The sequence below is a fragment of the Suricata suricatta genome, chromosome 9 (genome assembly GCF_006229205.1).
Source record: "Suricata suricatta isolate VVHF042 chromosome 9, meerkat_22Aug2017_6uvM2_HiC, whole genome shotgun sequence".
Lineage (NCBI taxonomy): Eukaryota > Metazoa > Chordata > Mammalia > Carnivora > Herpestidae > Suricata > Suricata suricatta.
Genome location: NC_043708.1, coordinates 33,302,901 through 33,318,391, shown reverse-complemented (window position 1 = coordinate 33,318,391; position 15,491 = coordinate 33,302,901). Strand labels below are relative to the sequence as shown.

The 15,491-nt window shown below is 36.9% G+C and overlaps 1 protein-coding gene across 3 annotated transcripts; it reads left to right on the top strand.

Moving 5' to 3' along the window:
* Positions 1-84: 84 nt before the first annotated feature.
* On the top strand, positions 85-15,077 carry CCDC196 (coiled-coil domain containing 196). 3 transcript variants are annotated; one of them, XM_029951452.1, is made up of 10 exons: positions 85-118; positions 1,906-2,109; positions 2,209-2,361; positions 3,622-3,718; positions 4,650-4,700; positions 6,373-6,450; positions 6,657-6,740; positions 7,254-7,313; positions 14,652-14,708; positions 14,890-15,077. In XM_029951452.1, exons 2-10 carry the CDS (start codon positions 2,060-2,062, stop codon positions 15,004-15,006), a joined length of 747 nt encoding a protein of 248 aa, XP_029807312.1. In that variant the 5' UTR covers positions 85-118; positions 1,906-2,059; the 3' UTR covers positions 15,007-15,077. The 3 variants fall into 3 exon arrangements, with proteins under 3 accessions (XP_029807312.1, XP_029807314.1, XP_029807313.1); XM_029951454.1 differs by having other exon boundaries at positions 7,235-7,313; positions 14,890-14,980; XM_029951453.1 differs by lacking the exon at positions 4,650-4,700.
* Positions 15,078-15,491: the final 414 nt, after the last annotated feature.

Genomic DNA, 15,491 nt, shown 5'->3' with positions numbered 1-15,491 from the left:
CATCAGAATGTTAGGGAGTAAAAGGTGCTGATTGGCTACTGAAAAGAACATATTCTGATGTCAGAATAGCAAATGTTCTTCCCCGTTCAATCATTTGCAAGCAAGGACACAAAGGAAGGTGAGTTGGGATGCTGTTTGTCCATTAAGTGTTTTAAAATTCTAACATTATTCTGCCAACCAAATGTTAAGACATGAAATTTAAAGAGTCCATGCCTTAGTATCAATGCTATTATTGTTCTCTACTATTTGATACCACTTACATCTATAGTCTAAAAAACTAATAGTAATTTGCCCACTTAGTTCCTGCTTTTGACTAGTTTGCTCACCCTCATTCAATCCAAACTTTTTATGGGAACTCTTAAGACAACCAGTGTGAATTACATTGTGCTTCATCTGACATGAATGTTTTAATTTAATGTCATATTATACCAGCTATCATAAAAAACTTACAAGTGACACATATTTGATTTAGAAAAAGTATTTGAAGATACTGCCTAAAGAGAAGTTTTGCTGTAGAAGATCCTTATAGGAGATATGTATCAAGTCCAAACAGGAGCAGATCCAGATTTTTTGGACCCTGAAGTATACATAATTTGGAGAGTTACCTCTTTCTAAAAAAAACAATACAAAATTATGGACATAAAATGAAGTATAGGGCTTTCGTAAGAAGTTTGTAAAGATGAAGGGCTCTGAAGTTTAAGTTTCATTAGCCTCATATAAATCAGCTTTTTTTGCATTTTATATTGTTTAGGGCATTAAACAATCCCCCAAAACACACAAAACAGTAAACACCTGACACGAGCCAGAAGTTCATATAATATTATATCTAATAATCATGCAAACCTTTTTATTTGCCATTCTCATTTTTACAAAAATGGGACCTGAGGCTCAGAGAATTTGGTAACTTGCTCACAGTCAGCTCACTTCTCACAGTGAAGCCAAGATTCAAACCAAGATCTGATTAATTAAATCTTGTGTTATTTCCACTACAATACTCTACCTTTAGGGTTTTCCGAAACACAAAGAGGTTAAGTTACTCTTAACTCTTAACTTCTACTTTGGAGGATGTGCATAGAAGATGCCCAAAAATGCTCAGTTAATACTTGAAATTGACATGACTTAATTCACATTTGAGAACATCACTAAAACTATTGCCCTAAAGCTGTGTTTAAAGTGCATGAAGAAACAAATGTGTAATTCATTGGGTTATTTTATGCTCACTAAGTTACATAGATGAAGACTGAAGATCTTAGTCTAGGAGAAATGTGGTTCTAGCAAGGGAAGAAAAATGAAGGCCAAATTAGAATCTGGAAGTAAGTGTAAAATTACAGTCTCTCAGGAAAAAACCTGGCTGTGGTAGGACATACTGATAGTATGGATTTTTCACAAATTATATCTCTTGCTATATGTCCAGTATTATTCTCCCTTGACCTATAATATGTCAAGTTTTAAAGATTAAAAAAATGATATTTGACTCATATATCATTCAATATTATATACATACCTTATACATGCCTTATACATGCCAGTTTGGCCTTTATTTTTTAAAAATGTCTCTTAGAGGTTTTTCTCTTCTCCTAAGACCTGCAGAAGATAGATGCTTTGTATTTATATTTTCCTTACTTGCAGAATCTGGATAGTAGATAGTAGACATTTCATGGAGGTTAATTGGCATGGAAGATGGTGTTAGTGAGTTATTTTTGACCAGCCACCATTTTCTAGAAATTCCATAATATAGATGTGTTCTGATTCTATCCCATTCAATCAAAGACTTCAGAATAAAACTTTGAGCATTGGTTAAACCTAAGGCAAGATCAGATCAGATGTATCTAATAGTATTTTCAGTCAATAAGTTGTCATTGATGTTGGAGTTTCTTAAAAGACTTGCTAATTTTGTGGTCTTAGGGCCATTGTGACTCAAGCTGTAGCTAAAACCAGTCCAATGCAACAGATGTTTCAAGAACAGCAGCAGAAAAATGATGACCTAACTGAACGGAACAAGAAGGCACATATTTTCAAGAAGACTTCTCTATTCTTAGAGTAGAAATTTCCCTTCAAGATGACAAGTGGCTCAAATCCTTCAGGATCCTACTTGCCCTCAAAAGCAAGGTGAGTCTTGAATAGAAGACGCCAAGTGGTACCTATCTAGTGGGGAAAGGAGTCTCTATTATTAACCTAGGCTAAAGGCAGATATTATTCTTCCCACAGATGTTCCAAAATAGATGACACCTACTTGAAGGAATTGAATGAAGACTTAAAGCTAAGGAGGCAGGAACTGCTAGAAATCCTAAAACCTCTTGAAGATAAGAACAAGTTCTTATTCCAGAAGTTGATGTCTAACTTGGAGGAAAAACAGAGAAGGTAAGGGCTCCCTACTCAGGATTTCCTAGAGGGAAAAATGCTGGAGAACTTTAATCTATAGGATTAACAATGATTATTTACATTTTTAAAAAGGTGTAGATATTTAGCTATGATGAATAAAGAATTTGTAACCACAAAATCAGTGGCAAGTAATCCTTTATTTTCTTTTAGTAAAATTAAAATATGACTCAGTCCTCATTTCAGGGAGCTAGTTATAACTCTTCTTCCCTAAGATGCCCACCCAAGAAACGGAGAAGAGCCTTGAGTATCTTCAGTCTATCATGGTTACACTGATAGCTCCTTATACATATTTGTGGATTCACTTTAGGATAGATGACTCTGCTCTTCCCATGTGAAGCAGTGATTTAGAAAATTCTTCTGGACCTAGGAGTCCTCTGGATTAGGGTCTGGTCTCTTTAATATGCTAGGTAGATATGGTCTTAACTTTTAATTAGGGCACTCACTGTTCTTGGGTACCACCAACTTTGTTTCCTTTCTAGTCTCAAAGAATCTCACCTTAATGGGTCTACCTTCATTCTCTGCCCTTACAGTAAACATCTCAGGGAGCTTTGACTTTTGAAGAAAAAAAGCCAGGCAGAAAATGGTGATCAAGCACCAGCTGTTTACAGTGCAGAAATAAACTTCTCTTAGGGTAAAAGAACACGAAGGCTTGCTTTGCTGCTTATAGTTAAGGAGGAAAAAGTACGATAAACATAAACATAAATTAATGCTTTTAAAGAATAGAGAGTCTATGACTCATTTGGTATTGATTGTGTTAGAAACTTCTTGATGGCTTGGATTCTCTAGAAGCTACCATAAGGATATAAGTGGTTTCCCCAACTAACTCAAATGTGTTTTATGTGGAGAAGGAATATGAACTGAGATGGGGAAGGACATAATTCTGGAATTTATGCTGAAGACAACAGAGTCTCTGAACTTCTTTTTCACAGGGGTTAAAAGCATGCTTTCTATCTCAAAAGCCATACACCAAAATATTTTTTCTGGGGGGGGGCGGTAAAGAAGTGTCTTACTGGCTTTTGGAGGCTGAGTTTTGAGCATTATTGAACACAGAATTCATTATAGAGCACATAGCTGAAGCAAATGTAAATTGGGAATAAAGTCATCCTATAGAGACCTACTATGTCCAGAAGAAATTCTGTAACTCCTGTGATTTCAGCACCCATTTGCCTCCCTCAATAGAGTGCTTTCTGACTGTTTGCAGAAGTCTTATGTTTTGTGATGTCTTTCTCTTTATTCTAGTCTACAGATCATGAGGCACATTATGGCAGGGAAGGGGAGTGAAGAATCCTCAGTCATAGAGCTCATTAAGGAAGCAGAGGAGATGAAGCAGAATCTGGTAAGAGGTTTGTGGACACTCCGGGGAATTGCCTCCTAACAGGGCTCAATTCAATTACTACCATCAGATGTGAATGGAAAGACAGAGAGCTCATCTCCAGCATCTGAGGCTCCAATACTCATACCTTCTTGATCTAGAAAGGGGTCAGATGAAATGTTGGGCAAACTCAACACTAGCTAGCAAAAATTCTATTTCTTTTTGACTCTTAAAAACTTTTATTTTTAAAACATTTTTAAATATTAATTCATTTTTGAGAGACAGAGACAGAAAGTGGGAGAGGGGCAAAAAGATACAGAGAAGGAGACACAGAATCCAAAGCAGGCCTCAGGCCACAGGCCTTTAGCTACCAGCACTGAGCCCGGCATGGTGCTTGAACTCATTGACCTCATGGACCATAACAGGAGCTGAAGTCAGAGGCCCAACCGACTGAGCCACCCAGGTGCCTCTAATAACTTTTAATTTAGGGTTAGTAATACAAGCATATTAATCCTTTCACATTTCAGAAAGTATATAAAATATCAAAGTAAAATAAAATAAATAGTTTGCTCCAGGAGACTCATAGGATTTTAAAAAACCAACAAGGTAAAGGATCCTCAAAATTATAAATTAGTTGTCTAAGCCCCAGACAATTTGCTGTATGATCAGAACATTTTAAGTGTTGTGTGAGGAACTCATTTCTGTTGATATAATACTATAATTACCATAATTATGGTTATTATTCAAAATCATTATTTTTTTATTATCATCATCATCAAACTCATCGCTCATGTTCCTGGATTTTGAGCTAGGCCTATTTATTGCCTTCCTTTATGGTTTGCTTTATACCTGTGTCCCCATCCCTTTCCCCTCATTACTTATAATTTCTTCCAATTTCACTTTTATGACTGGACAAACACGTTTCTGTTTGTTTGGGTTCCCCCTCCCGCAACAGGAAAGGAAAAACAAGATGCTACAGAAGGAAATGGAGATGCTATGGAACAAGGTGTGCCTCTAAGGATCTCTTGATAGTATTGTCTGACAGACCCTATTGCAAAGAACTTCCCTCTCCTCTGGTCCTCGTTCTCATTTTGTCACGTCCCTGTTTCCATCCATGCCTCATTCCAATCCATCCTTTGCACAGCAACCAGAGTGATATTCTTGAAACAACCAAATCACATCATTATTCCTATGGAAACCATTTTAGCTGCTCCTTATTGTGGCATAATGAGGCTATTACTTGCCTCTCTCCTCTCATAGAAGTCCTCCTCCTCCTATGCAACTCACACGAGCCTCCCTATGGATTCTCAAACATGCCCAGACCTTTCCTATCTCAAGGCTTTTGCTTTACTCTGGCTTGTAATACTATTTTCTTTTGGTTGGCTCATATTCATCCTTCAGGTCTCTGCTTAAATGTCACCTCCTCAGAAAGGCCCTCCTTGTTCACTCCATATAAAACAGGGCTCCCCTCCCTTACTCTCTATTATATAACACAATTCATGTCCTCCATCGCACTTTTTATAATTAAACTTATTGTTTTTTACTTTAATATTGTTATTATTGTTTTTTTCTTATCTCCCTGTCCCCCTCTGAAATACAAGCTCCTCCAGTTTTTGATTGTTTTGTTCATCTCTGAATCCTTAGCATGTAGCCCAATGCTTGGAACATAGTAGACAATCAATAAATGTAAGTTGAATGGATGAATCAATAAATACCTAATTGTAATCCTCCTATGATTTTGCAATAATCACTGCATTGCCTAACATAATAGTAGGGCCTTTTGCTGGGAATCCAGGTGGGAGTTGACTTTGTGGTCTAAGTCCTTGGGATCTGAGTGCTTTTTCACAGACTAGAAGATTAGAAGAACAGATTGTGTCTTGTGATATAAACAGTGTGTGGTGTGATCTATGACTGCTTTTTTCATCTCAACTTTCCACAAATAATCAGGATACCATGCAGGATACCCTGCATCTTGACCTGAGATCTGCTCCTACTTCTCAGAGGCAGCTACAAATCAGTTCTGTGAATTGTCAGTTTCAGTTCTTGAGTTTTTTAGTCCTTGTGATAAGAAATGTGCTGGCACAATTCCTCTATCAAAATCCAGCTTCTTCAAAACTCCCAAAAGATTTTTTAATAAGAGATGTTCATGTATGTTAACTTTGGATTGACTCTCCCTACTCGTATTTTTAGACAGCAAAAAATGGGGAGAGAAGAACAGTATGGTCAGTGGTTAAGAACATAGGCTTCAGGGTCCACGAGATCTGCTTCAAATTCCAGCTCTCTACTTTTCTAACTGTGTAACCCTAAACAAATGACTTAGCCTCTTCAAATTTATTTTTCTCATTTGTAAGATGGAAATTAAAATAGTCCTATGAGGCTTAAATGAGAATGTTTGTAATGTAGTAGAGCATTGTAAATAAGAAACGTGTAAGTAGCTTAAAGTACTGATGGCTTATAATAAGGGTGCAGTTAATTGGTTTTATTATTATAAGTTACACTCAAGACACCAAATGAAAGGACTTGTTCCATTCTGAATCCCATTTGGTAGTACACTTTTCATGTTGAACCCTGACAGGTTGCTGACTGGCAGAAACCAAAAGCCTTGACTTAGATTGGTTTTCCACTTCCCTCACTAATTCCCACTAATTTTAAAGCCTTCCCAAAATGTCTCTCTACAGACATTCAACACAGAAGCGCTTGGTGATCAACCAAAAGGACTGCAGATAAAAAGCAAAGCAGACTTGCAGGATGGGAAGGCAAGTGGACTACATGTTACTTAGAATTCAGGGTTGTTGATGCCACACTGCAGGAAATAGCCCATTGACAATCAGGGCTAATTTGGGGCAGACAAATAGGCAGGATCTGGGCCTTCAGCATATGTATATTGGATTTACTGTTGGCTGAGACATTGCACTTCTTTCCTGGGAATTTCTATTCCATTAGCTCTCTTCTTTTATCCCAGGTTCCCAAAACACCCTTATCACCTAGGAAGACCAAGAATGACCTGGAGACATCATGTGCAGAGAAACTGAAAGAGAAAAAGAAGGTAGTGTGATCTTTCTGAATGATACTGGCTTTTAGAGCTGATAGATTAGAAATTTTTGATAATGCATTAGTATGTACTGACACTAATACAAGTTTTATAGGAGATCTGGTTCCTTTGGGATATTATATTTGAGTCAGAGTGACCCTGAAATTTTAGGGGAAGTAATGTTAACAAGGGCAAAGTGGGAGAAACTATACCAAAAATGCCAACAATAATATGTGATGTCAAAATAATAGCAAATTTGCTTTTGAACATTTATTTAGAGGTATTATGCTTGTATTTAATCCTCCCATAATAAACTTATTCATAAAAATTGATTCTGTTCATTTAGCATTTAGCTTTTAGAGCATGGATTGTACAGATGAGGCCTACTAGAAGGACTGTGCGGTTGAAACCAATTTATTAGTGAACCTATGACACCATACTTTTGCTATAAAGTCTTTGCAGCATTTTGAGAATGCTGATTTCTGATCCTAATTTACTTTGTCACCCAGAGGCTCTTTATTCCACCAGGAAAAGCAACAGAAGAAAATGGAATGGGTCAGGTATCAGGAACAAGCCAACACCCTTCAGGTACTAAGATCTTCCAAGGTTGGACATGGGATATAATTTAATTCACACAATATAAAGCCTTTTAGTTTCATAGTACTAATCCCTATTCCCTCATCTGGGTTACCAATTATCCTACTAAAAGAAATATTTCATGGGGAGACCGCTGCAGAGACCTATCTTCAGTTTCACCTTGAATAACTTAGATAGATATTTTTCCTTTAGTCTTGATTTTGTTCTATTTGAAATGGGGGGAAAATCACAAATACTTTCTGCCCAACTTCAAAGACTGAGCATGATGGGATCATCTTAACTTCTGAGTAAAAAGGATTCAGGTAACAGGTGCTTCATAGAAGCCAATACTATATGTGTAGCTCTGAAAAATGTTCTCTTGTAGAATGACTTTAATGACTAAGAGATTGAGCTGAGAACTGAAACCTTGAAGAAATACCAGAAGGCCAATGACCTGAAATTATTACTGTACTTACAGCAGAATTTGGAGCCAAAGTAAGCATATTTTAATCTTTCTGGGTCTCAAGGTAGGTGAAGTATTGTAGGTATAGGTTTTATTTTATTTTATATAGAAAATTCCGTTCCTTGCAAAGTGATTAACACATTTCCTGGCACATAGTAAATTAAATGTTAGTAGTTAACATAATAAATTTTATCACTATCATTATTATCACTCAGAAGCTCTGGTAAAGTAAGGATTCCACTGGAGGAAATGAAATTCTCTTTTGTAAAGACTAAGTTACATATTATGTACTTAGTATTTATAGTTAATATATAGTCAGCGTCTGATAAAATATTTATTTCCTCCCCACTTCCTCCCTTTTCCTTGAAATTATTTTAGTTTGATCTCATGAATCTTGTTGGAATATCTTTGCTACTTCAGAACAGAAGGCCAAAGAAATAGCCATCTGACAATGGTTGTGAGTTTCACCAATCCAGATATTTCTGATTTTCAGTGTTTCCCCCAACTCAAAAGAATTTATGGCATCATTCAAGGAGATAGTATATTTTACCATTAAAAAAAATGAAAGAATAGCTTCTGAGGGACAGGAGAAAGGGTTCTTAGGTTTTCAGGGATCCATGAATCTGAACTTTATTTTTTAATTTAAATTATGTAAATAATTTAAATTATATGTGTTGTAATTAATTACATATAATATGTAACATATACAAAAGAACATGTAGCGTATATGTAATTGTGAAACATGATAATAAAATTACTCCCCATGAATACTACACCAGTCTTCTTAAGAATGGGAACATACCTAGTACAGATGCTCCTGTGTGGAATCTGAACTCTATTTTAAAAAGACACATGCAATGAGAAATTATGGTTAGGGATGACAATGTTTTATTAGTATTGTGTCAGTATGTATATTTCTAATTTATTCTCAATCTTATTCCATAAAGGGTTGAAAAGCTGATAAAATCACACATGGCACATAAGATTACATAGCTGAGTAAATCAAGTCATAAAGAAAATAAGTTAAAGCCAGGTAAATACATGAAAATACATAATGAAAATACTATGCATAGTTGGTAGAAGTAGTCTTCAAACTTGGCTCTGGATTTCCCAGAAAAAATGGGTTTACATTGTCCACAAAATAATAATAAACCAATTGCTCAGGAGAAATATAGCTTTTACAAGTACTGAGACCAAAGAGGAATTTCTCCTCCATGGAAATGGGATACTCTACATATGTTATAGTAGCTAATGTCCTCAACAATATTCCTAAAATCAATTCAGATCCTAAATTTCTTAGGCTGTTTCTTACCATTGTTAGCACAATCTAATATAAAATTATCAATCTGAAAATCTTAAAAAGCAGTGGGTCAGTTCAGGGTGATTTGGTCCATGTACACAGCACTCTATTAGTCTGACTTAACCCATAGATAAAATTGACAAAATCTAGATGGCTGGATCTACTACCCATCCTTAGCCAGTGTTCCACTTATATTTTTTTCTTTTAACTGTTGCTTTGATAAGAATTGGACAACAGAAAATTTGAGATTTTCTTCTCCAATAAGAACCTAGAATACAATCAGAAGCAATATAAAGTCATCAAGGTATAAATTAGAAAGACGGAGGAGAAAAGTATGAGGAGGACAGATTCTTGTTTTACTTTAAAATTAGCTGAAGGTCATCTTAAGGGATCTTAGAATAAGGAGTTTAAAATCTTTTAGCTCCAGATTCAAATCAAGTTAAGATTATTAAATAATGAAGGGTTCCATTTGATTCAATAACCTCCAGAGATTCTTCCCCCCTGCTTGCAGAACACCGAATCTTTGAACTTTGGACTAAGAGCGGCCCACAGATCAGAACCTTCTTTTCTCTGGTCTCCTCCTTATGCTTCAGGAGAATTAAGTGATAGGGCACTAAATTTCCAGTTACCACAAATGAAATTAGCTACAGGTATGTGTGACCCATTACTGCTCTGTTTTATTGATCATGCATTCACTGAACACTGATTATAGGCAAGTTTCATTTTCTAACACCCACATAATACAAAATCTTTGGGTTTATTTGACCTTAAGTGGATCTGAACTCTGAGTCCTAGATTTTGTTTATGTTGATTTATCTGTTTGATTATTGAAAAAAAAATAAAAGAAGCATTAATTTTCTTCATACAGGGATTTTTAAAGTAATTATGTTAAGATAATATCAATAGTGATATGATGGGAGGTGGTTTAGTTGTGCTCAGTGTTTCCCAACTTCTCTGTCAGTGGGTCTCTTATTCAGTATGCTCTATTTAGATTGACTTCTTTAATTTAATATATTCCTGGAAAATAAAGTTAATATTGTGGTTTTATTATTTTTTAAAGTTTATTTATTTATTTTAAGAGAAAGCAGGCATGAATGAGGTGGAGGAGGTGGGGAAGGGAGTGGGGAAGTAAGAGAGACAGAGAGAGAATCCCAAGCAAGCTCTGCACTGCCAGCATTGAACCAGCCCTACACCGAACCCACAAACCATGAGTTCATGACCTGAGCTGGAAATCAAGAGTTCAAGGCTCAACTTACTGAACCAGCCAGGCACCCCAATATCACTATCTTAAATGGAAAACCAATAATAGTTTTCTGTAATAGAAAGTAAACTTAATAAGTATACCGAGAACAAGATATTAATGTTCTAACCAGATGCTAAAGTTTGAAGTCTGTTTTATCTTTATTAGGAAGTGAGATTAGCAAGGTGTAGAGAGTTTTAAAGCAAACCAGCACCAAACTGAAAAATTCTCCTTGACGCCATTAAATTTAAAGAATTGAAGAGGGAGTAATTTTTTTCACTGTGCTTTATATAGTATTTAGTGCTGTGTTCTAGCACCTCCTAAATTTATTTCAGTTGCTCAAAATCATCTCACCATCAGATTTTTGGAAACAGTACTTTACTAGAAAACTACTGGGTTTACAGTCAGATATATGAGTTGCAGGCCTTTTTCTGAAGCTAAACAGTTAAATAACTCAGGGAAGTCATTTACTTTCCGCTTTTTCTTTGTCTAAGACCGTCAAACATATTATAGAGCATAGTGAAAACGTGTGGTTTTGGGTAATGCTCACAATAACTCTATAGGGTAGGTATCATAGGAAAAGAAACTAGTTCAGAGAAGCCAGGCTTTTGACCCCATATCCAAAGTTCATCTCCTAGAATGTGCAGAAAATGCCAGTTTAAAAGCATATGACATATCATCACTCTTCCAAATCTAAAAGCTATAATTTAAATCTGAACTTACCAACTGTTTAATATATAATCCTCCCAATGAAGACTCATACTCCCTAAGGTAATTTAATAAGCAAAACAATTCAAAATGGGTTGACGGTTTGTAATTCTGCATTTAACCCGGTAGGTGGCACCAATCACATCCAGGCTTCTAGTCCACAAAGAGTGGTGATTCAGGAAACCTGAAATATCGACAGATTGGCCTTCTAATACCCTTAGGACAAAATGTGCTACATTTATACATCAAATGAAAAGAAAAATATTGATGTTTTCTTCCGTGCTCTGTTGCACTGAGGTGTACTCCTGGCAGGCTTGATTAGACCTTACTAAACAAGTATTCTGCTGTGCAATCCTTACCTATTATTCTACTTCCAAAACTAGAGTCCCCTCCATTCCAAATACACCCACTGTCCACTTCCTCCACAATCCCTATATAATACTGTTTCTTTCGGCCACAGAAAAGTCAGGTAATTGGGACACTGAATTATAAAATGAGTTGGGCAATTGTACAAGATGTTGATTTTTTGGAGTTTAAGTACTTAATAATGTTCCCAGATACAGTTCATTTTCCTCTACTTTCGAAAGAATTGAATTTCACAAACCTGTCTTATAAGACTAAATGTCATTTTGGACACACCTCCCAGCAAATCAGGGTATAAGCCCTTCTGTTCTAGGCATTTCCAAATAGAAAAAAGGGTTCTCCCACTGGTCTTGGCCAAGAATCCCTCCTCCCACATAAACTGTCTTGTGTCCTGGTTGGCTGTGTTGCAGGGTGTGATCTATTTGGTTGGCAAGACACAATCCTGTGTTAATATTAGTTTGTTATACTTTACGCAATCCACACTTGGAAATTCTCTTGAGGCCCTGGTTATAACATTACCTTTGTCAGTCTAATCTGTTTGGCATTCTGCCTCACCTAGGCTTATAGGTGAGAAAAACATCTTATATCGAGTGAAGTCCTTATGGACATAGGTCACATTTGAAGGGATTTACTTTCCCACCAGTGTAAAATTACAATTTGACCCAGGGTGTGTAACAGTCCTTCCCTGGCTTCTGTAGAGTCAAGAGAACAGTTCGTGGCCTTTGGCAGCCACATATCTTAGAGAGCACAGGCATGAAATAATCTCTCAATTCAGCTGCATTTCCCATCATGCCTGCTGGTAGTTTAAAGAGGAAGTTTATCTTCAGTAATAATATAACTGACGATAAGACATTTGATTCTGACAGACTTGCTTTCTCTCCTCCCCTCCACCTCCTCTCCCTACCAAATTCACACTCTTGGCATTTTCTTGAGCTCTTTTGAGAAGAGGCTGAAGATTGGATGTGAATATTTTGCTACATTTACAAATTCAGATGAAAGCCCAGTGAGGTGGGAAATGAATACTCTTGAGACCTTATTTATTCTATAACTCCTTCAGTTCTCAATGCAAGTCATTCTTCCTCGCTTTAACCTTTACTTCACTTTAGTATTACTCTTCCTGATGGCTGAAATGTACTCCAGTGGGTGCTGCCAAAAGGGAAATAGTAGTGTTAAGCTAAAATGCTGGAAAGCAGGGGCGGAAACCCACAGTTAGCTCAAATCTGGGTCCTTGATATACATGGGCTTTTTTTTCTAGGTTTATTTATTTTGAGAGAGAGAGGGAGAGAGCGAGCAAGCAAAGTAGGGGCAGAGAGACAGAGAGAGAGAGAGAGAGAGAGAAAGAGAGAATTCTAAGCAGGCTCCATGCTGGTAGTGCAGAGCCTGATGTGGGGCTTGAACTCATGAACCATGAGATTATGACCTGAGCCAACAACAAAAGTCGGATGCTTAACCAACTGAGCTACCCAGGTACCCCTAAATATGGGCTTTTTGTTTTTTTTAATTTTTTTATTTTTATTTAATGTTATTTTTTTAATTTAATGCTTTTTATTTATTTTTGAGAGAGAGAGAGAGAGAGAGAGACAGTGCGAGCAGGGGAGAGTCAGAGAGAGAGGGAGACACAGAATCTGAAACAGGCTCCAGGCTCTGAGCTAGCTGTCAGCACAGAGCGCAATGCAGGGCTCGAACCCACAAACCGTGAGATCTGACCTGAGCTGAAGCCAGACGCTTAACCGACTGAGCCACCCAGGCATCCCAATATGAGCTTTCTAAAGCTTTCAGGCAACTTTAACTTTTTGTGGGTTTTGTTACTTTGTTTTTAAAGTTTATTTATTTATTTTGAGAGAGAGAGAGAGAGAGAGAGAGCACAATGGGGAAGGAAGGGGCAGAGAGCGAGGGAGAGAGAGCATACCAAGCAGGCTCTGCCCCAGTAGTACAAAGCCCAATGTGGGGCCTGAACTCACAAATCATGAGATCAGTACTTAAGCTGAAGTCAGACACTTAGCCAACAGAGCCATCCAGATGCCACCTGTTTTGTTTTGTTTTATAGAGAGAGAGCATGCACACAAGCAGAGGAGAGGGGCAGAGGTAGAGAAAGAGAGAATCTTAAGTACGCTACACTCACAGCATGAGCCCAACTCAGGGTTCAATCCCATGACCCTGGGCTCATGACCTGAGCCAAAATCAAGAGTCAGACACTCAATTGACTGAGCCACCCAGGCACCCCAACCTGAACATTTTTAATGTCAAGGTTAGGTTTCTGTTATAGTAGTACTGTTTAGTAGTTACTATAGTAACTAATGTAGGTTATGAAGTTAATTTTTGATCTAAGTCATTTTTTCACTTCCTATAAAACCCCACAGAAGTCCAGTGGGAAAATATAATTCTTCCTTCCTAAAAGTAAATTTTGAAGGTTGAGAAAAAGAAACTGTACATTATTAATATTATGATTATTTCAATGAGTGACAATAGCTTCCAAACTTTTTAATAACACACACTTAGGAAACTCAGCAGGATTATTAGGGTAGGATTGTCATATTTAGCAAGTAGAGGATGTTCAGTTAAATTTGAATTGCAGATAAGTAATGAATGTTTTAATATAAGCATGTTCCAAACATTTCATGGAATATGCTTATACTAAAAATTATTTGGTGTTTATTGAAATCCAAATTCCAATAGGTATTCTGGCAACCCTAACCTAGGACAGACTCACTACAGAATCCATAGCACTCTATAATTCTTTTCCCCACCTTTTTATTGGCTTCCTTCTTTTCAGTCTCAACTTATGCTTATCATTCTGTCTGCCTCCTTTTCTTTGACCCCACGCCTTTGACCCCACACCTTCATCTTTTCTTTGTTCTTTACTGTCCATAGTTGGCCATTTTTATGGAATATGTATCTGGGTTATCTGAAGTATACATATATGAATATCATTTATCATCCCATTCTTTCATGTAAAAGTTGTATTCTTTGTAGGCTCTCAAAATTGTTTCTACATGCATATAATCCTCAAATGATTTTCTTCCCTCTGTGGGACATGGGCCCTCAGCAGAGAAAGGTTTGCCACTTAGACTCTAAAAATACTGTTTGAAGTTATTTTCTAGCACAACAATTAAAAAATCCACATAATATCAGAGTCATTCTACAGTGATGCAATGATATAGGGTGTGTGATGAATGTTGGTAGCCTTGCAACTCAAAATAAACCCAGGTGTTGTTTTGTTGTTGTTGTTGTTTTCCTCTCAAAGAAAGCTCCCATTTTCCTAATATTTCCCACCAGGTACCGAGCACTACAACTACTGGCAGAACAACTACCAGCAAAAAGGAATCTAATGTGGTGAGAACTACTTTCATTTTCAAAATTATTTTAAAGGCTTGAATAGATGGTGTAGATTTTTAGAATTCATTTGTTAAAATGCATTCTAATTTGATATTTGTAGGAGATTTGCAAAGTGAATGCTGGGGCACTTGATGTTTTCATTGTTTTTTGTCCCCCCACCCTCTCTTCCATGGTGTAGAGAATTCTGGGATCAAAAGCCTACACCGAACAACAAGGAGCTAAAGGAAGCCACTTTGATGTAGGAGGGACGATCCTTTTTCTGAGGTCACTGCCAGATGAAGATCTGAAGGATTAGAAGGCTTTGCTTTGGACAGATTTAAAGACGAGGTACAGCCATCTGAGTTAATTAAAATCTCTCAAACCTTTGTTTTAGTGCGGTTTACTCTGTCCCCACCAAATTGGGTGGAAATGCTAGTTAAATGTTTGACCTTCAGCATGTCAGGAATTGAGTCATTTAGGGACTGTAAAACAGTCCATGATTATTTTGATAGCTTTTGATTTTGAAATGATTAGGTTCAAACCACATTGTATGTTGTTAAAAAGTCCGTGAAAGGCTGTTCCTTTCCACCTCTGAGATGTTTCGTTCTGGGCAGATCCATCACTAGCAAAAGAGCAAAAGTAGGTACAAAATAAGAAAAACTAAATGCCATACAGTTCTTTTAATCTCTCATCTCTCATGTCCGACTGCCCTTGATTCTGCTTCCTAGTTCTCTTTTCTTTGAATATCTTTTACCTTCCTATCTTCTACCTACCACTGTTTTAATTCAGGCCCTCTTTCCT

Bases quoted from the DNA above. Each gene is read 5' to 3' on its own strand.
- CCDC196 (XM_029951452.1), top strand. From the start codon at position 2,060: ATGACAAGTGGCTCAAATCCTTCAGGATCCTACTTGCCCTCAAAAGCA. The intron at 2,362-3,621 runs GTAAGGGCTCCC...TCTTTATTCTAG, and splicing joins TTGGAGGAAAAACAGAGAAG to TCTACAGATCATGAGGCACA. The intron at 14,709-14,889 runs GTGAGAACTACT...TCCATGGTGTAG, and splicing joins GCAAAAAGGAATCTAATGTG to AGAATTCTGGGATCAAAAGC.